Source organism: Oppia nitens, unplaced genomic scaffold (genome assembly GCF_028296485.1).
Source record: "Oppia nitens isolate AA-2021 unplaced genomic scaffold, nextdenovo-longstitch-racon4-pilon3 scaffold8_pilon_pilon_pilon, whole genome shotgun sequence".
NCBI classification, from domain to species: Eukaryota; Metazoa; Arthropoda; class Arachnida; order Sarcoptiformes; family Oppiidae; genus Oppia; species Oppia nitens.
The window spans coordinates 3420178-3443328 of NW_026533252.1; the positions used below are offsets into that span (position 1 = coordinate 3420178).

The 23151-nt window shown below is 28.9% G+C and overlaps 9 protein-coding genes across 9 annotated transcripts; 5 read left to right on the plus strand and 4 right to left on the minus strand.

Annotated features, from left to right (window-relative positions):
- The first annotated feature begins 2771 nt into the window (after positions 1 to 2771).
- LOC128964420 (protein PTHB1-like) lies at positions 2772 to 5922 on the plus strand. The gene is made up of 7 exons (XM_054311008.1): positions 2772 to 2883; positions 2980 to 3204; positions 3299 to 3412; positions 3520 to 5204; positions 5330 to 5396; positions 5466 to 5512; positions 5596 to 5922. Exons 1-7 carry the CDS (start codon positions 2772 to 2774, stop codon positions 5920 to 5922), a joined length of 2577 nt encoding a protein of 858 aa, XP_054166983.1.
- Positions 5923 to 5983: 61 nt separating this feature from the next.
- Positions 5984 to 7259, minus strand: LOC128964180 (death-associated protein 1-like). The gene is made up of 3 exons (XM_054310739.1): positions 6984 to 7259; positions 6588 to 6763; positions 5984 to 6493 (listed from the first exon to the last, which is right to left on the minus strand). Exons 1-3 carry the CDS (start codon positions 7039 to 7041, stop codon positions 6374 to 6376), a joined length of 354 nt encoding a protein of 117 aa, XP_054166714.1. The 5' UTR covers positions 7042 to 7259; the 3' UTR covers positions 5984 to 6373.
- Positions 7013 to 9424, plus strand: LOC128964179 (CDGSH iron-sulfur domain-containing protein 2 homolog). Its single transcript, XM_054310738.1, has 3 exons — positions 7013 to 7072; positions 8695 to 8736; positions 8830 to 9424. The coding sequence occupies exons 1-3, from the start codon at positions 7045 to 7047 to the stop codon at positions 9153 to 9155; spliced, it is 396 nt and encodes a 131-aa protein (XP_054166713.1). The 5' UTR covers positions 7013 to 7044; the 3' UTR covers positions 9156 to 9424.
- Positions 9425 to 9789: 365 nt separating this feature from the next.
- Positions 9790 to 10398, minus strand: LOC128964421 (J domain-containing protein-like). The gene is made up of 2 exons (XM_054311009.1): positions 10318 to 10398; positions 9790 to 10212 (listed from the first exon to the last, which is right to left on the minus strand). The coding sequence occupies exons 1-2, from the start codon at positions 10396 to 10398 to the stop codon at positions 9790 to 9792; spliced, it is 504 nt and encodes a 167-aa protein (XP_054166984.1).
- Positions 10399 to 10830: 432 nt separating this feature from the next.
- On the plus strand, positions 10831 to 12149 carry LOC128964177 (Golgi SNAP receptor complex member 1-like). Its single transcript, XM_054310735.1, has 5 exons — positions 10831 to 11101; positions 11181 to 11283; positions 11345 to 11617; positions 11702 to 11877; positions 11968 to 12149. The coding sequence occupies exons 1-5, from the start codon at positions 11059 to 11061 to the stop codon at positions 12087 to 12089; spliced, it is 717 nt and encodes a 238-aa protein (XP_054166710.1). The 5' UTR covers positions 10831 to 11058; the 3' UTR covers positions 12090 to 12149.
- Positions 12150 to 13178: 1029 nt separating this feature from the next.
- On the minus strand, positions 13179 to 14709 carry LOC128964176 (RILP-like protein homolog). The gene is made up of 4 exons (XM_054310734.1): positions 14165 to 14709; positions 13956 to 14086; positions 13388 to 13872; positions 13179 to 13296 (listed from the first exon to the last, which is right to left on the minus strand). Exons 1-4 carry the CDS (start codon positions 14571 to 14573, stop codon positions 13251 to 13253), a joined length of 1071 nt encoding a protein of 356 aa, XP_054166709.1. The 5' UTR covers positions 14574 to 14709; the 3' UTR covers positions 13179 to 13250.
- A 966-nt stretch (positions 14710 to 15675) lies between these two features.
- LOC128964175 (60S ribosomal protein L3-like) lies at positions 15676 to 18432 on the plus strand. The gene is made up of 8 exons (XM_054310733.1): positions 15676 to 15760; positions 15852 to 16044; positions 16117 to 16285; positions 16487 to 16622; positions 16908 to 17342; positions 17542 to 17637; positions 17847 to 17966; positions 18333 to 18432. The coding sequence occupies exons 1-8, from the start codon at positions 15758 to 15760 to the stop codon at positions 18378 to 18380; spliced, it is 1200 nt and encodes a 399-aa protein (XP_054166708.1). The 5' UTR covers positions 15676 to 15757; the 3' UTR covers positions 18381 to 18432.
- Positions 18406 to 19226, minus strand: LOC128964178 (UPF0545 protein C22orf39 homolog). The gene is made up of 3 exons (XM_054310737.1): positions 19027 to 19226; positions 18800 to 18918; positions 18406 to 18690 (listed from the first exon to the last, which is right to left on the minus strand). The coding sequence occupies exons 1-3, from the start codon at positions 19148 to 19150 to the stop codon at positions 18451 to 18453; spliced, it is 483 nt and encodes a 160-aa protein (XP_054166712.1). The 5' UTR covers positions 19151 to 19226; the 3' UTR covers positions 18406 to 18450.
- A 707-nt stretch (positions 19227 to 19933) lies between these two features.
- Positions 19934 to 22615, plus strand: LOC128964299 (argininosuccinate lyase-like). The gene is made up of 10 exons (XM_054310882.1): positions 19934 to 20168; positions 20497 to 20644; positions 20851 to 20972; positions 21033 to 21190; positions 21258 to 21729; positions 21802 to 21861; positions 21935 to 22018; positions 22090 to 22170; positions 22237 to 22343; positions 22428 to 22615. Exons 1-10 carry the CDS (start codon positions 20106 to 20108, stop codon positions 22570 to 22572), a joined length of 1440 nt encoding a protein of 479 aa, XP_054166857.1. The 5' UTR covers positions 19934 to 20105; the 3' UTR covers positions 22573 to 22615.
- The last annotated feature ends 536 nt before the right edge of the window (positions 22616 to 23151 follow it).

The following is a 23151-nucleotide window of genomic DNA, read 5'->3' on the forward strand; positions in this document are numbered from 1 at the left end:
CGGCACAACTGTGACTCACAAAGAAGTGGCTGTTCTGCTGAAAGAAAAGTCTTAAATATTTTTGTTGGCAGACATCGGATAAATAAATGGTATTACAAACTGAAGAAACCGAGAGAGAGAGAGAGAGAGAGAGAGAGAGAGAGAGATCAGGATTTATAAGAGAGAGAGAGACATGCGTATAGCACTCATAAGCATAGTTAGAGGAGTACCTACAAACAGTAAGTCAGCTTGGTAAGGGGACGATTCTTTGTACCCAAACTAGCTGTTACTTAATATTTGAAATGGCAATCTCTCTCTCTCTCTCTCTCTCTCTCTCTCTCTCTCTCTCTCTGCGGATCAAAACCATTATAAACGAGAAAGAAAGAAAGAGAGAGAGAGTCTCTCTCTCTCTCTCTCTCTTTCAATAAATATATATATATATATATCCCTATTGTGTGGTACTAATTGCCGGTTAAATATCTGGCATTTATCTTATTTATTATACATATAGATTTATATATAAGTTATATCGCAATACACACACACCAAACACATACACATAAATTAGTTTTAAAAAAGAGATGACACTATTAATATACCAAATGAATGAAACAAACCATAAGTTTCATATAAATTAATTTTATATATTTAATATATATATATATCTTTTACGGGATTTTCTTTTGACTTAATTAATGGTCTTTTTTCTCTCTGGGTTTAGACTATATCGCAGACAAAATATACACACAATTTATTTAATCGTCAAATAATATTATTTTTTTAAAAATCAACACAACTTATGATTACATAATTAAATGCATAAAATCGTTAAAAATTTTTGAGAAATCAGTTTTATTGACAATAAATTAATTTACATATATATCGTTGGCTGTTGTTGTTTTAATAAATTAACATAAAATGCAAATATATTTATAATAAATATTGTTTTTGTTGTAAAAGCTAATTAGTAGACACAAATTACTGTACATTTTGTGTACACTTTTAAAATCATCTAAAAAAATATATTATATATGTCGCAAACAATTTAATTAATTTAACATTTATTTTTGTAAATAGAAATTATTACAATTATTGTTGATTTTTTAAAAATTCATAAATTATAATTCATTAATTTAATTGAGAAAAACGTATTTCTAATATTTACGATAAATATATATATTTATTTAGAATAGTATTAGTATATAATATATATATTTATTTATTTAGAAATAATTAGATTTAGTTATCAAAATTAATATAAAATACAAATATTCATTCATTCAATAAATTTTGTATGTATTTGTTATTAGCTATCGTAAAATATAATGTAATTTTAATTTTTTTAAACAATACACACAAAATTTTTGTTTTTATTTATATCATTAGCATATTCATTAAGATTATTTTATTTGAAATTAATTGGTTTACAAAAATAAGAATATATATATATATACTTATAAATATGCTAATAATACAATGAGTGGGTTAAAAATTATTAAGTTTATAAATTTTATTAGTATGTTATCTCAATGTTTTTACATTATATTTTTACATAAAGATAATTAAAGAAAACTGAATACTAATATATTTATTTAAAAGTTAATAGACTATTAAAATAAATATAAAATATTAGTTTTTTTTACAATATTTTGAAATTAATATTATTTCACATTAAGTAATCTGATATTTATTTATTGCAGAAATATATTAAATTATTTAAATATTATTTGGATATTAACTGTTAAATGATATGCTGACACATCAATTGATATTAAACATTATCTATTTTTTAAAAAAATCTAAAACCATATGGATAAAAATATTATTTATTTTTAAAAAAAATATTTATTTAGTAATTTGTTTTTATCATTTTTGGGATTTTTTTCAAATAAATTGATTTACTAAATATATATTAACACCGTTATTATTATTAAATAAGTTAATTTATTGATTTATATTTATACGTATGTTTATAATTTAATTAGTCAACATTATCAACTAATTTAAAATATTTATTATTAATATTTACTTATTGGTTAGTAATAAGTTATAAATAGATAGTAAATTTAATATCAATAATTTATATATTGAATATTAATAAACCTTATTAATAATTATTGACACAAAATTTACTTAACTAATGTAAACTACAATTTAATAGCAAAATTAATTATTATAATAGATTTTTAATAATATATATATAAACAGTTAAATGGTCATTTTAAAAGTTAGATATTACAATAAAATATATTATTATGCAATAAATTTAGTTAATTATATAGTAAACACAATAATAATAAAAAACACTAATTTGTGAGAAAAATAATTTTACTATTGTATTCAATAAATAATATTTAATAACTTAAATATTAATAGTAACATATTAATCATAATATGTTTTTTTAATAGTAAATAAATAATAATAGCTATTGATTAAAATAATTTACAGGTAAATAGTATTAGTATAATACTATTATACTGTATATACCGGTATATATATATATAACTATATATTAATTATTATGCAAATCTAAAGCGAAATATTAGACACACAAATCAATAATTGTTAGATATGTTTGTTATATTATATTTTTCTGTTACTATAAAAACACTGTTTGGTATCCTTCGTGACAAAAGACTCGCTGGAAATAAAAAAATTTATTTTTTATTATTATAAACAACTCTACAATATATTTATATATAATGTCTTTAATGTATTTGTCGTTTGAATTATTATTTTTATTAATATTATCTTAATTTTTCTAATAATCAAAAAAAAATCATTAGTCAATATGTCATTGTTTAAGTTTAAGGACTGGTGGAGTGTCCAGTGCTCACAAGATGAACACTTTGGCCACAATTCGCTATGTGTGGCCAATGTTGACAACTCTATTAGCGGCTCAGGTATGTTAGAGGTTGTCGATGATGATGATGATGTTACTGATAACTACAACTCATGTTTCCAAAAAAAAACTTTTAAAAATAAAATCAATTTTTCAGATAAAATAATAATCGGAAGTTTAAGTGGTATATTAAGAATATATTCTGTGGGCAGCAATACCACTGATGATGGTTTGCCACCGTTTCAGGCCAGTGATCTGCTAATGGAAATGGACTTCAAGTCACCTATACTTCAAGTTAGCACCGGATTGCTATTATCGGCCACCACTAACATTCAATTAGCTGTTTTACATCCGACAAAAGTTTCCATATATTCAATATCATGTATGTATCAATAGTTTTTTATTTAAAAATTATTTTTTTCGTCTAAATATCATAATCCAACTAACCATCCGGTGCTAACTGTGCTTACAAACAGCAACGGCTGGTGTCACAGAACACGGTTCGGCGTATAATATATTATTGATTTACGAGCACTCATTGAAAAGGAGTTCATTCAGTATGACTTTAGGATCGTTTGGACGGATAAAAGGTTTGTCTGATTCATTGATTGATTGATTAATATATATCTTATTTATATGAATATTGAAAAATTTAAATCAAACTTTTTTTTAAAAAAAAACAAATTATATATTAAAGGAAAAGACTTCATAAGTGTTCAATCACTCGATGGAAATCTTTGTTTCTACGAACAGGAAAGTCTGGCGTTTAACCGATTTCTTCCAAATGCATTACTTCCCGGAGCTTTTGCATACCTACCACACAGCGATTCGTTTATTGTGGCCACTTCTTTGTGGACAATTGAGAGCTATCGCTATCAAGTGTTGGCCATTGCCAACAGTGACGAAAACAATAAAAACATCAACAATAGCGGTGACAACAACACCAATACAGGTCCTGTCAAAGGACGCAAAGTGACCGCCGACTGGACACTATCGTTGGGCGAAGCCGTCATCGATATGCAAGTGGTAACACTGGAAAAATCTAACAATTTTATAATGGTTTTGGGAGAGAGATGTTTGTATGCCATCCGAGAGAACGGCAGCATTTGGTTTATGAAGAGACTGGAGTTCAACGCCAGTTGTCTGACCGCTTACGCCAATGAATTCAACGATGCAGTCATGACATTGATCGGCACCCATGTGTCTACACTTATTATCTATTGCAACGACCGGACCGTTTGGGCCACACAATTGCCATTCATACCGATAGCCATTAGGCGAGCCTTCTTTCCCAATCTTACCGGTGCTCTCGTCTGCCTATCGGACGAAGGAAACGTTTGTTGCGGATATTTGGGAACCAGTCCGTCCGTCAAGATTGTATCGGTGCCCAACTCTCATCCGAGTGAATATAATTATACCGAATCGGAGGCCGAACTACAAGAGTTGCGCCGAATAATCAATTCGCATACTTTGGAAGCGAACAGCAAAGTGAACACCAAAGCGGCCAAAAGTGATCTCAACATTGAGATAACTGATGTCCAGACAATAGTGTYAAACATTATTAATACCAAAGTATCTAATCCTATGTTCAAAGTGTCCATTAAGTTAACGACAAATTCAATAGCAAATAACGTACGGTTGGCTTTGGAAAAACATAGTTCGCTGGTCGCCGAACCAGATATAGTGATCGTACCGATAATTAACAATAAGACAACAATGTCGTCGGCGGTAAATGAAATTATTATCTATAAAAACAATAATCAGTGTCCAGTGTCTACAAGAATCAATATAGTGGTCAGTTATGTTAACGAAGACGGTGCGCCAAGAATTGCTTCCAAATTGTTTCACATACCGATACTGATATTTGCGAAGCCGTGTCAGCCATTAAAAGAAACCGAACATAAATTGTCGATCGAAATCGTCAACAATGGTCAGCCGATTCATTTGGACGACATATTTGCCGATCTGTTTAACACCACTATTGCCAATACTGGTGCCATTGGTCTGGAGATATACGACGATCACAGTGTCGTTTCGCTATTTACGACAATCAAATCCGTTAACCAACAGTTTGTCGTCCGAAGCGAAACGTTCGGTGCGCTGGCATTTGTGGCCAACGAACTGTTGCGGCGATTGGCCAAAAATCATGTCAAATACGACGTGTCTGCTATGGATATCGGTTTTATTCCGTTGAATAAAGTGTTTGCCGTAATCGATGACCATATACTGGCCCGATATCAAGTCGATCAGCTACAGACTGGTTTGGCCGCCAGTACCGCACAATATCGTGCAATTCAAAAGCGATTACTAATTAAATTGAAAGACAGAAACCCGACGCCACTAAACAATTTGGAAACTTTACTGAAAGTAACACAAACTCAGGTGACAATCATTTTTTTTTGTTGAGAGTTTAACTTTAATTTATTTTTTAATGTATTTGTTATTATATATATATTTACTTTTAAATCATTTAATAGGGAAATAATTTATTATTATTTTTTTTATAGATAAATGGTTTTGCGGACAAATTGCTTAAAGCTATCACCGATTTAAACAACAAGAGTTCGCATTTAAGTTCAGCAATAAATTTGATATTCAATTTAATATTGATATCAAAGAGCGTTAAAAATAATTCATTGAAAGAAATTCATTCAATTCTTAGCACTTATTTATCCAACGATTTGGATGAGGTATTCATATAAACAAAACAAAACAACAACAAAAAGTTTAGTATTTTTTTGAATAATTTTATGAATTTTCTCTCTCATTCCAGGGTTGGGAAGAAAGGACTGAAATGTGTTTAACAGTGATATTAGATAACAATGGAAAGGACGGGTCGTTTAGCCAGAATCTCAACGAATCTCAGTTATCTATACCTGAGACCAGTAATACAGTTAAACAACTCTTAAATAAATTAATTAATCGTATCTTCAAAGAGGAAACTATTAATAATAATAAAGAATCGATGAGTAATAGAGACATCAGTCAAACAAATCATCAAAAAAGTTTTATCACAACAAATGATACCATTGGTGAAGAAGTGGAGGAAGAAGAAGAAGATGGCGATAATGATGGCAATCAACTGTCTATCGATGACTAGTAGTAGTGGTAGTAGTAGTAGTTTTAACAATAGATTTAATATTAACTGAAAAATATTAATTATAATTATTTATTTTGCAATTTTAAAAAAGTGTTTATAATATATATATATATATTCAATAATAATTATTGTTTTCAATATAATAGATAAAAAATATATATAACTATTATTTGACTTTTCTGATTACAAATTTTTATATTACTATCTCTCAAACATGTGTGGTAACAATCAATCAGTTTAATCAATCAATTTTTCAACAACAAAAAAACAAATTCAAAATCAAAAATAGGGTTTTTGTATATCATATATGATATATAGATTTAGATATAACGAGTGACTTTCAACTTCTTCTTCAATATCTTCACACAATTTTTAAAAAACAATAACTGTCTTAATATATATATATAAAGAGAGAGAGAGAGGGGGGGAAACTGACAATTGATTGAATGGTTCATTTCCTTGGCTGATGGATAATATTAGGCTTTGAATTAGTGGCCCGAAAGTCATTGGTCGGCTGCGGAGTCTTCTCGTGGAATGCCTTAACAGATGCCGTCGGAAAGTCGCCGTCGCCCTGAAATCGGTATAAAAATAAATAAATTCAACATTAGATCATCAATTTGTGGTCAACACATGGATGTGTTTCAGTTCATGTCCAGCCAACCAACCCGTGCAACTGCGCCGGATATAACCAGCGGCGATGGCTTTGGCTGTAGATCCACTTCGGGTAGTAATTCGTCTTCGTTGTCGTCAGCAATGTCTGTCTCTTTTTTGGCCTCAGCTGTCGGCGGTTTCTCGTTGTGTTGAGTCTTGTGCTGAGTTATTCTCATACCACCGGCTTTTACTAGTAGTGGTAATGATGGTAGTGGTGGTCATTATTACCGAAGAAAAAAATATTCAATTTATTTTTTAAACACAAAAAAATACATTTAAATTACAAAACATATGGTTTTTATATAAAATACATGTTTTTTGTTATAACTTATTATTATTAATAATATGTTATCTATAAAAAACACGTCATAACTAATAGCATTGGATATAACATTAATATAGTGACTGACCTGCGGGCGGGTGACCACCTTTCAGGTCAGGTGTAGTGTTGTCATCGGTCGAAGACATTGTATGGAAGATAATTGGTTAACAATAATTGGTTTGTTTTGAATATTATTATTTTTTTTAAAGACAAACTTAATTATAATTATTATTTCAAAAAAAATGGCTTTTATTTAAATAGTTTAGTCAAACGCTTAGTAAACGTAATAATACTAATCAAACAAAGCGTTGTTTTTTTTTTAAATAAAAAGTAATAAACTATATGTAAGTAATTCAATGGTATATTCAATATGTGTGTAAATATACTGTACTGTGATTATGCACTGCAATGTGTTTTAATCAAGTAATAAACAATGTTTTTGTTGCATAACACTAAATGGGCATCAATTATGTCCACAAATTGCTTGAAAAAAATGCTTTAATACAGTATATGAATGTTAAATAATACAAAAAACAAACACTTTATTATTATACTGTAGTATAGATTTGGGGGACAAACATATGGTTACTAAACGTTATTTATGATTGATAGCAAATAGTACTGGTTTTTAAAATGCCATTTAAAAAATAACTGGTAAAACTGTCTCACTTTGTGCTAAACCAAATCTATATGAGTTGCACCACAAATACATAGATATATCATAGATTATACTTAATATATACAAACAATACAACTTAGTGTGTATAATAACTATGCCATGTAAAAATAAGCATTAGACGCTATAATATTGCGCATATATACTATTGACTGTATTATAGGATGACATTGTGTGGCATTGAAAACAAACTAATACGTGTTGTTTAAGTACTTTTAGATTTGTGATAACAAATGTGATTAAATAATAAATATTAGTTATAAATAGTACTAAATATTGTGATAAATACAATACAATATTAATAACAATCAATTATGTGCAATAATATAGTTTTTAAAGTTAATTAAAGTTAATTAAAATGTCTAATAATAATAATAATAATAATAAAACTAATGTCATAGTTGTCATATAATATCTACATTTTTTTTAGATTAAATATATATATTTTTTATAATTAATATTTTTTATAATAATTTTGTATAATTAATAATTTTTTATATATTCCATATTAATAATTAATACAATTAATAATTTATTAAATACAAATTTAAATAATTATTAAATTAAAATATAATAATTAAATAATAATTAATATATTCATAAATAAAATTAAATTTTAATAATTGTTAAAAATTTAAAATATTTCTATTTCAATAAAAAATTATAATTTATATTTTATTAGTTAATTAATTAATTTAAAAAATAATATCTTATATATAAATCTTTACATTATTACTGTACGCTTTATAGTATAACAGCAATATATATGGGCGCGATATTATAACGTTTAATGCTTAGAGGAGGAGTTTTAATTTTTATTTGTATGTATATATTAAGTATAATCTATGATATATCTATGTATTTGTGGTGCAACTCATATAGATTTGGTTTAGCACAAAGTGAGACAGTTTTAATACAGTTATTATATAAAAAAAAAAATTTTTTGATAACTTATTTTATATGATAAATGCGATTATAAAATACACTGTTATTATTAACTAATACAGTAATAATTTATATCTATTAATATATATCTTACACTTCAATCAATTTTTTTAAAAAAAGCATATTTTTAATTAATAACAAATTATATAATTTATTTGTTATCGCATTTATTATACAGAGAAGAAACACTTCCTAATATTTTTGAAGACAATGGATCAAAGTATGTGATATTTATTATTATTATTTTTTAATTTTTTTTTGGTCATAATTACAAACTTATTAATAATTGTGTTGTCATTCCCACTATCATCAGGTCATTTATCTGGTCCTTATCTGCCATGGATTGGTACAGCAGTGGCCGTCGCCTATGCCGTCTACCTGACCGTCAAAGCCCGAGGTATCTGCGGTGGCGGCGGCGGCTCTACGTGCGATGGAAAGTCATGTGTGAATCCTACGATACGTAAAGAGGCGGACAAAGTGGTCGATTCGTTTGACATCGAAGACTTGGACAAGAAAGCCGTATTCTGTCGCTGTTGGCGGTCAAAGAAGTTTCCCTATTGTGACGGTGCGCACAATGGCCACAACCAAACAACTGGCGATAATGTCGGACCACTTATTATCCAAAAGAAAGTCAATTAAGAGAGAGAGAGAGAGAGAGAGAGAGAGAGAGACCAGACATTGGATTTTTGTTTAAATATTTTTTTTGTTAATTATATACAAAAAATATAAAAATAGTTTTTAGGATTTGATTTTGAAAAAACACATGACATACTTATAGATCAATTATAGATATTAATTAAAATTGTTTTTTATTTTTGTTTCTTTATTAATATATTATAACATTTACTTTTAACAAACAATATAACATATAATTTGTTTTCTTTCCTCATAATATATAGTGACCTCTTTTTATTGGCACAAAAATTATATTTAAAATTATTTGATTTTTTCATATAAATGATATAATATTTCTTTAGATTCTGACAAATATAACAATTTGTTACAACAATTATAGTATAATCGATTGAATCGATAGAAAAATTTATAGTAATATTTGTGTTCAACAAACAAATAATATAAATATTTGTAAAATATTTTAGTGATATGTTTTGTTAACAAACAAAAATTATTTTAAGAGATTATTATTAAACTTTGAATTAAATTTACTTATACTGTATAACAATAACGATAACAATACTGTAATATAATAAATGAGATAAATATTGGCACAGAATTGACACATCAGATAATCAAAATAATCAAAAATAATAGTTTAAATTTCATAATTTCTAAATTTTCTGAGCAAATCATTATCACCGACACTGTTCCAGACGACTGTTGACCGATCGTTGTGGACAACACTGGCCGACGACGACGACGAGCCACACGACTTGTGGTCATCACTTGTTATCATCAAATCTTTTTGCCGATTATTTCTCCAATGCATCGACACATGTATGGCTGCACCCAATCGTTTCCAATCGTCAAAACTGATGGCCATACCGCTAGTTCTCCACTTATCGTACGACTGTCTCATATCCGGATCAGTTAATATATTCTTAGCCCTAACCAATTGTTTGAACTGATTTTCCATCAATTCTTGACTATTGATGTCATTGTGGTCTTCGTTGTTGTCGTGTTTGTCTGGATGTAACAGAAGCGCCCGTTTCTTATACTCGCATACTATCTGTTCGTACTATTTTGTATTAAACAATAGATCCATCGGTTATTTTTAGACAAAACAGTCATATATATTATGATAATAAGGAGGACGGGTAGTCCATGAAGTATATATACATACCGATGAACTGCTATCACAGCCCAATATCTGGTAATAGTCTTCATTCAAATGTTTTTTATTATAATTAAATATATTATCCATTAATTTGTTTTATTTTTTTTTTAAAAAAACTTTAGACTATATTTTATTATAATTATTACAATAGTTATATATAGTATATGTATAATTAATTAATCATATAATTTGAATATTTTAATCTTCAACATCAAACAAACAAAAAATTATTTAATTATTATTTAGTTTGTCATCAAAACAATAACTATAATATATTATTTCAAATATATATTTAAAAAAAAAATATTTTTAAAAATATCCAAAAAAAATATAGTAATAATTTATATATTAAATTATATGCAAATCGATAACAACTTGTCGGATGAGATCAATAAAGTTAATTAACTTATATTATAATAATACTGTAATAATAATAACAATAAAATCAATGCAATCAATGATTGAAAATGTTAGGAACGCATGACTTTTACTATACTTATTATACATTGCATTGCATTGACTATTGAATACATTATTATTCATTCATTTCATACAAACAAACAATTGTGACGTTTGTCTCTCTCTCTCAACAAAATCTTAATGCATTCACGCAATGATTGAATTGAATGACAACTCATTGGATATCTGTTTATATCTGTAAACAAAACAAACGGTTCGTTGGACTCATACATCTGTGGCTCGCAATCATCGGTAACTAACCATCAATTTAAAAAAAAACTGTAGACAATGAACGACATCAATGGTCGACAAACGGCCAATCAATGGGAAGGTTTGTGATTAAACACCTAAAAAAACATCTGTTTATTGAAAACATTGATTCAATCGGTGGTTAAATATTGTTTGGTTAGACTTGAGACGTCAGGCGAGACACTATGAGAACGAATTGGATTCAAAGTTATTGAGTTTCAGTAAATTGGTCTCAAAGGACATCTACAGAGATGATGACGAAGAGTAAGTGATTGTTTACGAGATTGTATTGATTGACGCCTACATTGTTGTTGTTTATTGACAGAAGTGATACAACGCCTTTGATGACGGACTCTAAAGACAACTTCGAGCGTCTGAATACCGAAATCGATGCACTACTTCGGGCACTGAACGACGTAAACACCCAAATGTCCCAATACTGCGAACGGGTACAGAATGCCAGCGCAACCATCTATACATTGCAAAGACATCGGGAAATACTTTCCGACTATAGCAACGAATTTAACAAAACCCGTAACAATATTGAGGCCAAACTGAATCGCGAGTTGCTGTTGGGGCCGCACAAGAAGGACACGGGGTTAGTAGTCCGGACCGCCCGGACAAACAGTAAATGCAATTGACATTAAAATTAATGTTTTTTTTGTCGGTTTTCGGCCAACAGTTTCCGTACGACGACCAATAAGAAGAATGATTTGTTGCTAAAAGAGAACCAACATATCAGAAGTTCGGAGATTATGATTGACGAACAAATCAATGTTGCCGTTCGTACCAGAGATCACTTGATTAACCAGAGGAATACATTCAAATCATTTCAGACACAAATGACAACATTGGCCAGTATGTGGGATAACCATCTCTTTTTTGTTATTGATGTAAATGATGTGTAATTATAATAATCATATTTTTGTGTTTTGGTTTAAATTTCAGATAAGTTTCCGATAATCAATAGTTTAGTCCATCGAATAAATGTCAAGAAACGAAAAGATTCCATAATATTAGGTATTGTTATCGCCGTTTGTATGACTTTTTTGATTTTATACATCTTTTAGTCATCTATTGTATTGTTATTATTATTAGAGTATAATAGACTTTATTATAAAAATATTATTATTAATATTATAAAACAAAAAAAGTGATATCAGCTTTCAATATATGTGTTATCAAACATATTTATTTTTTATTTTATTAATTCCAAAATCTCAATCAAAATAATGATAAAACAATTATATAATTTTGTTTAATATTTGGCAATTTTTTTTAAAAATATAAATAAACAATAATCACAGTCAATGTCTCCTTTTTTTTTATATATATCAATAAAGTTGTATTAAAATTGTTATAAAATGATTATTAAGAAGCAAATAAAATTTATAACATATATTATAATTTATAATAATATACTGTATATACAATACTTTCATTAGAGCCACTCTATGAGTTTAGAAATAAAAAACAAATTTTTATACATGTATTTATATAAATGTAATAAAATATATTTCAAAATAATGTCAAACAATATATTAACTAGATTAAATTACATATCAATAATTAATTGATAATTTAATAATAATTATTTATTTTTAAAAATCTAATGACTATCACTCAATAACTAGTTGTTAACTATAATTTTTTTTAAACTCATAAATAGCTACCAAAAACATTACTATGCAAAACAATAGTTGAGTTAAAAAACAATTTTGCTAAAATAAATTGTATTCAATTAGCAAACAATATACTATACACACAGACACACATTATTAACCGATAATATTTCGGGTAATATTAATAAATAGAAATCCATATACCGCTACTATAAATTATATACTATACTATAAATTATAGATACTATGGTAATAATTATAATAAAATGCACACAAAATTTATGACCAAAATATGTGGTCCTCATACAGTATATATATATATATATATATACGTATAAATTATATAATAAATACTATAGTCTACTGTCTTATTATCTTTAAATATATAAATTTGTAATAATTTATAAAGTTGTAAATCATTTTTAACATTATACTAATACATATACAGTAAATATATATATACGATAACTTTCATTCAATAATCGAGATAATAATTTACAAAAAAAATTGGTAAATTATTTTAAACAATATTACCCCTAAATAATAGTATAAACTTATATATAGTAATTGTGCAAAACATTTGTGTCAAAATCACTATCAATTGTAGTATCAATTTGCAGATTTCTTTAGTCGGTTCCAATTGATGGTCGGAAAGCTATAGAAAAAAAATAATAATTAAAATTACGGTAAAAACTGTGGACAGTTGGCTGACAATCATTGCTGACAAGTTGTCAATTGAAACTTACAAACGAAGAATTCTGTTTTGCGATGATCTTCTCCTCGGATATAGTTTGTCCTCTGGCTCTCTATTAATGGGTCCCTCGACTGGCAAATCATCCGATAGATTACTGTTAAGACTATCACTATTACCACTATTAACATCATTACAAGTATTGTTGTCGATATCATTGATCTCATCGATCAGTGGCTTAATCTCAATGGGTTTCTTAAATACTTTGATCTCTTCCTCCAATTCTTTGGAATGTTTTCTTAAATAGTTTACCTCAAGAATAATATTTCTCAGTTCATTCAATGTAAACGGTTTGTGATCATTGAATAGATCGCAATCATCACTGTTTGTGACCAATATGTGCTCAGACAGTCCTATCAGGTCTTTGTAATTGGGATCAGCTTTGGCTTCGTTCATATGTAACAATTGGTATTTATTGTGTTTCATTCGTCGTCTTAAATCGCGATTCTGTTGCATTACTTCTTCAATTTGTTCGGTAAGCTATCAATTTGATACAAACAGTTCAGTTTCAGACACAACAACAACACTGAATGGCATAATTTTTTTTTTTTAAAATGACAAACTTTTTCAATCTCTTCATTCTTTTCGTCCATTTCTTTAGTAATGGCATCCACTTTAGATTCACTTCTTTTGATCGACTCTTTCAACGACACAATCTCCAGATCAATCTCTTGTTGTCCTCTCTTTTGCAGATCTAATAGCAAATTATATGAACAAACAAACAAAAGTCACAAACCTTTATAATTGATTAAATGAAATCAATGGTTCAGACCTGTCAGTGACTGCGATAGTGTCTGTTGGCTATCAATCAATCGATTGCTTAGTTTTAGATTCTGTTGTCTCAATTGACTGACACATTGTGTCAAATGAAGATTTTCTTTCCTCCAGTTTTCTTCAATCGATTCCATTTCTAATTCATATTTATTCAAACTGACAGCTTTGACACGTTTGTCGTTTTCCAATTCAAAGATTGAATGCTTGAGCTGATCCAGTTTGCTATCGTAGTCTTCCTTAACAATGGCCATCATTTCCAAGTGTTCTAAAACGCGGATCACTTTCGGCATCAAATGTTTGATTGAATCCGAACCGCAATTGTCGATCACTTTCTGAAACTGATCGCCTATTTCTGCGGCCAAATCGTAGACATCTTCTACTTCGATGTCACCGCTCTTTCGATCCATCGGATGATGTGATTGATTGTTTTGATTTGACCAGAGATTGTCTTCAGGAGAGAGAGAGATCTTCTTCACGAAGAAAATCTTTGGCACGACTTTTTCCGCCCCCAAAAAAACCCCACAAAACAATATTTTAAAAAAATTTAACTAAAGTTTTATAAAACAGCTAAAAAACATTAACAAAAAAAAGCTTTAATTTTATTTATTACGAGAAAACAAATCTTTAATTTATTTTATTAATTAATTTTTTTGAGGGGTTTTCTCCATAAAAACGACTTAACATTTATTTTAATGTTATTTAAAAAAACAAATCACATATAAAAATCTCAGCAAATGTTTTAAGCAATAATTTATATTTATTTTATTGACACCAAAAATAAATAAATAATTAATTTTTATTTGTTTATTCAACTGATAAATGGGGAGCAAAAAGAAGATTAAACTATAAATAATTATTTCATTTATTTATTTTTTGTTGAATACAAATATATATCAATAAATGACTACATTTTTAATGAAATACAATAACCGATTGCACTGTTTGTGAGTCATATATACAGTACTGTAGTATTATATAGAGTGAGACTTAAACACAGTGTAGTATATTATGTAAATAATACTGTATTATAAAAAATATATATAATTTATATGACATTGAATTCAATACATTTAAAACTGTATTTAGTATTCAATACTAACAAGTAATACAAAACAAATTCTATGCGAAAAAAAAATATCATTCAATTCTATGGTTTAAATAAAATACAATACATTTCAATACAGTAGTACTGTTTCAATGACGTCGTCGTCAATCAGTAATGCAAAAAGGGTTTGTTTCAATTGTTGCTCAAAACTAGACGTTATTCATATCCATTGATTAGACTTTTGCCTATAAATATACTATAGATTTATATCCAAAAACACTGTTATCTAATAACAACAAAATACAGAATAATTATAGTTGTATAGTGTATTCACTTAACATTATAGGGGGTAGTGTTTAGTGTTCACACAATCACTGGCAATCATTTTGTGTGTGCGTAACGTTTAAATTGGATTTTTTTTGAAACGCATGCGCTCTACACTTACAATACAAATGTGCTGTTTGTCTATAAAATTGTATATAAAGTCAGTGTTTAAACACATTTCCACTTCCTTTTGATTGCTAAACGTGTCGACAGAAGAAGGCAATGGTTAGTAATTATTTGATGAATCTATTCCTCCGATGACTTTGAAAGACATTTTAAACATTTATTATTATTATTATTATTGTCTATCGATTAGTCTCACCGAAAGTTTTCAGCGCCAAGACATGGCTCGATGGCCTTTACGCCGAAAAAGCGTAGCAAAAGACATAGGGGTAAAGTGAAAGCCTTCCCGAAAGATGACCCGAAAAAGCCGGTCCATTTGACCTCTTTTATCGCCTATAAGGCCGGTATGACCCATATTGTACGCGAAGTGGATAAGCCTGGATCAAGTATGTTATCGGATGAACTTAAAAAATTGGTTTGATTTAATTGACTGATTTTTCTATGTTGTTGATCCGCAGAGGTTAATAAAAAGGAAGTGGTCGAAGCGGTGACCATTTTGGAGACACCGCCAATGATTATGGTCGGTGTTGTCGGCTATATTGAAACACCGAAAGGTTTGAGAACTTTTAAGAGTGTTTGGGCCGAACATCTTAGCGAAGACTGTCGCCGTCGCTTCTATAAGAACTGGTAAGTGATTAGTAGTACAGAACACGTGTTCATACATGTGGTCTCGTTTTGAGGACTCCTCTGTTTGTACTTCATATGCACACATGAGTTCTTGATTGCCACGTGTTTACCGTTTTGAAAGACAGTCTCCGCTCCGGTTTTTTTATACTAACTGTGAAGAGACTGTAAACTCATAGTATTGTCAAATCTTCTAAAACTAAGGTATAAATCAAAGAAGAAGGCCTTCAGCAAGAATGCTAAGAAATGGACGGATCCGTTGGGTCGTAAAGAAATTGAAAAAGATTTGGCACGTATGAAGAAGTACTGCACTGTTATCCGTGTCATCGCTCACACACAGGTATGCTATAGACTATACTAAGACATGAATTGATTGTTTCGTGTGATTGTGTTATGAATGTATGTCTAAATGATTGGTGATTGTCTTAATTGATTAATTTTTTGATGAAAATGATGGATAAAACATGTGTACAAAACACAAACCGAATCTATATTTGTTGATAACATAGGGCGGACTGATTCATATTATCTTTAAAATTGTTTATTTTATTTGTCGGCATTTATTCTAAATGTCTTTTATTTGGTCAGTTGTTTATTTTAATTTATTTTGTTGTCTTCCGATTAGATGAAACTGATGCGTAAGCGCCAGAAGAAGGCTCACGTTATGGAAATCCAGTTGAACGGCGGAACTATTGCCGAAAAGATCGATTGGGCCCGAAAGCACTTTGAAAAGCCGGTGTCCATCGAGGAAGTGTTTGCCAACGATGAGATGATCGATGTTATCGGTGTAACCAAAGGCAAAGGTTATAAGGGTGTGACCAGTCGTTGGCACACAAAGAAGTTGCCGCGAAAGACCCACAAAGGTTTACGTAAAGTTGCCTGTATCGGTGCCTGGCATCCCAGTCGGGTCCAGTTTACTGTGGCCCGAGCCGGTCAAAAGGGTTACCATCATCGAACCGAAATCAATAAGAAGATCTATCGTATCGGTAAAGGTGGTAAAGATGCCAAGAATAACGCATCTACTGATCAGGACATCACCGAGAAGACTATCACTCCAATGGTATGTTTTGATTAATTGATTGTCTTTTTGATTATTTGTTGATGAAAATGATGGATACAACAAGTGTACAAACACTACCCGAATCTATATCTGTTGATAATTTAGGGCGGACTGATTAGACGATTATCTATAAAATTATTTTTAAATTTTATTTTACGGCATTTACTCAATTGTTTTTTTTTAAATTATCATTTATTAGGGAGGTTTCCCCCATTACGGTGTTGTCGGCCAAGACTATCTGATGCTTAAGGGATGTACCGCTGGCCCGAAAAAGCGTGTCCTAACGCTACGTAAAGTAAGCAATTTTTTGTGTGYTATCTTGAAATGTGTGTGGTTAAACTGGTTGTCAATGATGATGAAAAATAGAGCTTTTTAAAGCTGATAATTATTTATGATTTTACTAATGATAGGACTGAGACAGCTATTAATTAAAAATATAATTTTTTAAAATTTTTTTGTTGATTGTGTTATTAATTTTGTTTTTATCATTGTTGTTGATTATAGTCACTGTTGGTCCAGACTAAACGTGCGGCTCTCGAAAAGATTAACTTGAAGTTTATCGATACGTCATCGAAGATGGGTCACGGAAAGTTCCAGACACCACAAGAAAAGAAGGCTTTTATGGCAAGTGTTGTTGTCCTCAATGGTTATGGTTGTTGTCTAACAACCATTTCCATCTGCATTAGTAATTGTTGTATTAATGTAGTGATGATTGCAATTAATGCTAATTATCTGACTAAATATTTTGAAGATACTATTTGCTGCCTTCCTTCTGAACATTAATACATTAATTTTTTTTGTTTATCTAATTGATCCATGGATTGGCTAAACTGATTAGGACTTTGTTTTTTTAATATTTATTTATATTAATAGTTAGGTTTAGGTTTTTAGTAATCAGTTGCCAATTCTTGGATAATTAGCTAAATAAGATTGTATTGATTTGTTTGTAACGAATTATAAATTAATTAATTTTGTTTTGTMTWWATATAGGGTCCGGTGAAGAAGGATCGCATCAAAGAAGAGCAAAAAGCGGCTTAAATGACATTCATTTTGTTTTGAATATAATTATAATGAATAAAATGATTTTTGAATATTTATTTATTTTTGATTAAAATTTTTTGTTTTCATTTTCATCTTTTTGTTGTAAATTAGACTTATTTTTCTTGAGTTCTTCTCTTTGCTGTTGTTTTTGAAACAAAACTGACGATTTAGTCTTCTCTTGAAACCATTTCGGTAATGGTTTTGACCAGTCATCCGGTGGTTTGTTTCTATACTCCCAGACATCGTTCTGCCTGACAGTTGCCAATCGATCGTCTTTTCGTTTCATTTCGCTGTCGATGACCTTTTGCTGTCAATTGTTTTTTTTGTGGTCAACAAAAATATTGTCAGTTAATAATAATAATAATACTTTTGCCGAGTCTTTGATATCGAAATCATATTTAATTATTATTGGTTACCAATGAGTTGACATCCGTTGTCTTGCGATAGTCCAAACAATTCATGTAATCTTCGTACCATTGATTGCAATCAATCGATTGTCCAAATATGAAGTACTGATGAACACGGGCTTTGATGGCTAAAATCAATGGATCAAATTGGATGACAAAATAATTATTAATTATAAAACTGATTATCACATTATCTGGTTTTCTCTCTCTCTCTCTCTCTCTCTCTTTGGCCATACATTTACAATCTTTGTACTGAAAGTGATATCTTTCGCACGGTCTCACCAGCCATGAGTTGTTCGGCAAACTGTTGTCGGCCTCGAACTTGACCTCCGATTCGGGAAATTCGTCCACCGATGGCATCTGTTGTCCGGTTTATTGTTTGTTTTCAATACACAATATCTTATTCAATGAAACACATGATTGAAATGACTTTTTTGGTTAAACTGTTTGCGCAAATGTATTGAAATTTTTTTTTTAAATAGATTTTACTCATAAATTACATTTCATTCATAACTTTTTAAAAAATATATTTTTTAAACTTTATATAACATTTGTTAACTATTGTATTAGTAAATGTTATTTATTAGCAATTAGTTTAGTATAAATAATAGTAAAATATTTATAATTTTTGTTTGTGATGTAAAGTAATAATTACTGTATTTATTATTAAAAGTTATAAAATATTATAATTAAAAGTAATGTAATGTTAATATTGATAGCAATTTTATATAAACAATTTATTAGTTTTTTATTTATTTTCTAAAATATTTGTATATAATAAATATGTTATTGTATTATACTAATTGATTAAATTAAAAAATAAAATAAAAATCATTTATGCATTCATCCTAATTGAATAAACAATTTTTAAATATTAATTAAAATAAACAAATTAAATGCAGATTATCCCCCAAAAAATATGTATAATAATATCGCTTTACGTATATATATATATATATATATATATAWATATATTGGTTATAACTTATACTACATAACAAAACTTTCTCTTTAATAAATCATTTTCTTAAATATAATTATCAATAATTTAATAATTTTGTTGTTGATATAAAATATAAGATAAAAATATCCCAAATATAATATTTACTTAACTCGTCAAGGATTTTATGGATATTTAGTCTGTTATTATAATTATTGAAATAATCATAAGTTTTTTTTTTGATGACAACATTTTTCACGCCAAAAACATTTTTGTTATTATTATAATTATTATTAATATTTTAAAAATCAAATTGTAATTAATTGCTAAATGAAATACTGAAATATCCCAATAAAACCAAACAAACAAAAAACTATGAGTGAAATCGAGACCAGTATTGACTTGAGATATGAGACTAAAGAAGACAAACAAATCAAAGTAAGTATCAATTGATTTATTTTAGATGTCATTTCATTAGTAAATTTTTTTTGTTGATATATAGTCATCAATTGGAAAATTACCAAGGCAAAATTATAAAAAAAATTTAATATTTTTGCGCATTTTTTAAAATACATAAAATCTAATAATTAAACTTTAAATTTACATATTATACATGTGCTGTAAATATGTATTATATATTAGATAACATATCATAATATATTTTTTTAAACTTTAATATAAATTACAAATTGTTTGCAAATTATAATAAGATATTTCTAAATAAAAATATATTTTCTTCACTTATTTTATTTTCAACCGTCAAAAGCTATGGGGCGGAAGGTTTGAGTCGGGTTTGGATCCACTGATGGAAGAGTTTAATGATTCGCTAAGATTTGATAAACGACTGTTCGCTGCGGATATCACCGGAAGTATTGCTTACGCGAAAGCTCTCAGAAAATGCGATCTTTTGAAAGGTTTTTCTTTACTTATTATATGATAATATTATTAATAATATATAACTTTTATATACTGTACTTATATATCGTGTTTCACACTTGAAAAATATAAGCAAAAAATAAGAGATAATACATAAAGTTTGACATTAATTTTGATTGAGTATCTGATATATGAATATCTCTTTCTCTCACTCACTCACTCACTCACTCACCCACTCTTCCAGAAACGGAATTCAATCTAATGAAAGAAGGACTCGAGAGTATTGAGAGAGAGTGGAAAAACGGCTCGTTTACCATCAAAGCTGGCGATGAAGACATTCATACGGCTAACGAAAGAAGACTTAAGGTTTTTTTTAAAAAAAATAAGAATTGAATCCATTGTTCACTGATATATCTATATATATAGGAACTAATTGGCACTGAAACCGGTGGTAAACTGCATACCGGTCGCAGTCGTAACGATCAAGTGGCCACCGATATGAAAATCTGGTTACGGGAATCGCTAAAAGAATTGCTTAAATATATGCTTAAATTGATTGATGTTATCGTCAAACGGAGCACTCAGTTTGTCTTTTATTTTTTGTTGTTGTGATTATTGATGGCTTAACTCCGATAACATCTTCTTCTTCAGATATTTGGACGCATTAATGCCGGGCTATACTCATCTGCAAAGAGCACAACCCGTTTACTTCAGCCATTGGTTGCTGTCGTTTGCATTCATGTTTCGCCAGGACTGCCAGCGACTGGTCTCACTTGTCGACCGAAACAATGTGTGTCCACTGGGCAGCGGAGCGCTGAGCGGTAATCCGTTTAACATTGATCGCGATTTTCTGGCCAAAGAATTGGACTTTGATTCGTGTTCACTGAATAGTATGCAAGCAGTCGGCGATCGTGACTTTGTAGCCGAATTTCACTTCTGGTCGTCGCTGACCATCGTTCATATGAGCAAATTGGCCGAAGACTTGATACTATGGAGTTCCAAGGAGTTCGGGTTTATCGAAATATCCGACTCATTCAGTACCGGATCGTCACTAATGCCCCAGAAGAAGAATGCCGACAGTCTTGAGCTGATTAGAGGCAAATCGGGACGAGTTATCGGCAATGTATACACAAATTATCGGTGTTTTATAAAATTCAAAAACTTATTGTCTTGTCCTGAAACTCTTTATCTTTAGTTGACCGCAATCTTAGTGGTACTCAAGGGTCTTCCATCTACGTTTAATAAAGATCTTCAGGTAATAAAACACATCCAATAGACATTCATTGGTGTTATTTTTTTTTGTATACAATTGTTTGATATTATTATAGGAAGACAAGGAAGGCATGTTTGACACTATGGACACAATGAAGAATGTTATTCAAGTGACCACTGGAGCTATCGATACGTTGACTGTAAATTTCATGTGTCAGCTCCGGGTATGTCCTAAATATAACTAAATTTTTGTTTGGTTTTATTTTTACAGTTAAACCGAAACAAATGCATTGAAGCCCTCAGCAGCGATATGTTGGCCACAGATATTGCCTACTATTTGGTCCGCAAAGGGGTCAGTCATTTATCCAATGATTTTTTAAAAAATAATTAAATATATTATATTTATATGTACTTTAAGGTGTCATTCCGTAAATCTCATGAATTGGTGGGCAGTGTTGTGGCGGCCGCCGAAAGAATGGGCACTGAATTACATAACTTACCGATTGCTGTGTTTAAGGAGATATCGTTAGTTGAAAACAATTTATTTTATTTTTTTTGATTGTTTTTCTAAAAAAATTCTTCAACTAAATTGTTAATTATTATTATTAGCGACAATTTCGACGACGATATCAGACTATTGTGGAACTTCGAGAACAGTGTCAACCAATATGTGGCCAAAGGAGGCACCAGTAGGTCGAGTGTTGTCCAACAGATTGCCTTCTTGAAGGAATGGATCAAACAAATGGATGAATAAGATATTTAAAAACAAAATAAATATAATAATAATAATTATTATTATTATTATTAAAGACCACTACAAGTGATGATCCAAAGATCTTATACACCAATAAATTAATGGTTAACAAAAAAAATTGAAAATAAAAATTATATTTTTGTCTTAAATAAGTTTACTGTTAATTTCAATACAACATTTTCGGGTAATTTTTCATTTAAAAAAAATAATATAAAAATAAAAATATTTATTATTACCGGTAATAATTATTACTATATTAAATCAATTATTTCATTAATAAATTATTAATAATAATAATCTAATCGTTTATTATAACTTATATATAATATATAATCAATATTTATATATATAAATATCTCAAATCATATATATAAAAATTAGTAATCTATTAATATATAACTATTATTACATATTATATTATAATTAATAATATACAGATAATTTATTTAGACTATTAATTTACAAATTAAAAAATAGGACCCATAAAATAAATTAATACAAATTAACTTTATATATATAATATCTATAAATAAGATTTAATAATTTTTCAAAAAAAACTGGAAATATTTTTTTTTATAT

What these genes read in the sequence shown, in the direction of transcription:
- LOC128964175 (XM_054310733.1), top strand. An exon ending in AGTGGATAAGCCTGGATCAA is followed by an intron (nt 16,045 to 16,116) that starts GTATGTTATCGG and finishes GTTGATCCGCAG; the next exon opens with AGGTTAATAAAAAGGAAGTG. An exon ending in AGAAGACTATCACTCCAATG is followed by an intron (nt 17,343 to 17,541) that starts GTATGTTTTGAT and finishes ATCATTTATTAG; the next exon opens with GGAGGTTTCCCCCATTACGG.
- LOC128964177 (XM_054310735.1), top strand. Translation starts at nt 11,059, where the DNA reads ATGAACGACATCAATGGTCGACAAACGGCCAATCAATGGGAAG. An exon ending in AACGGCCAATCAATGGGAAG is followed by an intron (nt 11,102 to 11,180) that starts GTTTGTGATTAA and finishes TTGTTTGGTTAG; the next exon opens with ACTTGAGACGTCAGGCGAGA. An exon ending in CCGCACAAGAAGGACACGGG is followed by an intron (nt 11,618 to 11,701) that starts GTTAGTAGTCCG and finishes TTCGGCCAACAG; the next exon opens with TTTCCGTACGACGACCAATA.
- LOC128964179 (XM_054310738.1), top strand. Translation starts at nt 7,045, where the DNA reads ATGGAAGATAATTGGTTAACAATAATTG. An exon ending in TAATTGGTTAACAATAATTG is followed by an intron (nt 7,073 to 8,694) that starts GTTTGTTTTGAA and finishes TTTATTATACAG; the next exon opens with AGAAGAAACACTTCCTAATA. An exon ending in TTTGAAGACAATGGATCAAA is followed by an intron (nt 8,737 to 8,829) that starts GTATGTGATATT and finishes CACTATCATCAG; the next exon opens with GTCATTTATCTGGTCCTTAT.
- LOC128964180 (XM_054310739.1), bottom strand. Translation starts at nt 7,041, where the DNA reads ATGTCTTCGACCGATGACAACACTACACCTGACCTGAAAGGTGGTCAC. An exon ending in AGGTGGTCACCCGCCCGCAG is followed by an intron (nt 6,764 to 6,983) that starts GTCAGTCACTAT and finishes TACCACTACTAG; the next exon opens with TAAAAGCCGGTGGTATGAGA. An exon ending in TATCCGGCGCAGTTGCACGG is followed by an intron (nt 6,494 to 6,587) that starts GTTGGTTGGCTG and finishes TACCGATTTCAG; the next exon opens with GGCGACGGCGACTTTCCGAC.
- LOC128964176 (XM_054310734.1), bottom strand. Translation starts at nt 14,573, where the DNA reads ATGGATCGAAAGAGCGGTGACATCGAAGTAGAAGATGTCTACGATTTG. An exon ending in AGAATGAAGAGATTGAAAAA is followed by an intron (nt 13,873 to 13,955) that starts GTTTGTCATTTT and finishes TCAAATTGATAG; the next exon opens with CTTACCGAACAAATTGAAGA. An exon ending in CAAAACAGAATTCTTCGTTT is followed by an intron (nt 13,297 to 13,387) that starts GTAAGTTTCAAT and finishes TTTTTTCTATAG; the next exon opens with CTTTCCGACCATCAATTGGA.
- LOC128964299 (XM_054310882.1), top strand. Translation starts at nt 20,106, where the DNA reads ATGAGTGAAATCGAGACCAGTATTGACTTGAGATATGAGACTAAAGAA. An exon ending in CGGGACGAGTTATCGGCAAT is followed by an intron (nt 21,730 to 21,801) that starts GTATACACAAAT and finishes CTTTATCTTTAG; the next exon opens with TTGACCGCAATCTTAGTGGT. An exon ending in GCTGTGTTTAAGGAGATATC is followed by an intron (nt 22,344 to 22,427) that starts GTTAGTTGAAAA and finishes TATTATTATTAG; the next exon opens with CGACAATTTCGACGACGATA.
- LOC128964178 (XM_054310737.1), bottom strand. Translation starts at nt 19,150, where the DNA reads ATGCCATCGGTGGACGAATTTCCCGAATCGGAGGTCAAGTTCGAGGCC. An exon ending in TCAGTACAAAGATTGTAAAT is followed by an intron (nt 18,919 to 19,026) that starts GTATGGCCAAAG and finishes CATTGATTTTAG; the next exon opens with CCATCAAAGCCCGTGTTCAT. An exon ending in CAACGGATGTCAACTCATTG is followed by an intron (nt 18,691 to 18,799) that starts GTAACCAATAAT and finishes AACAATTGACAG; the next exon opens with CAAAAGGTCATCGACAGCGA.
- LOC128964421 (XM_054311009.1), bottom strand. Translation starts at nt 10,398, where the DNA reads ATGGATAATATATTTAATTATAATAAAAAACATTTGAATGAAGACTAT. An exon ending in GCTGTGATAGCAGTTCATCG is followed by an intron (nt 10,213 to 10,317) that starts GTATGTATATAT and finishes AATACAAAATAG; the next exon opens with TACGAACAGATAGTATGCGA.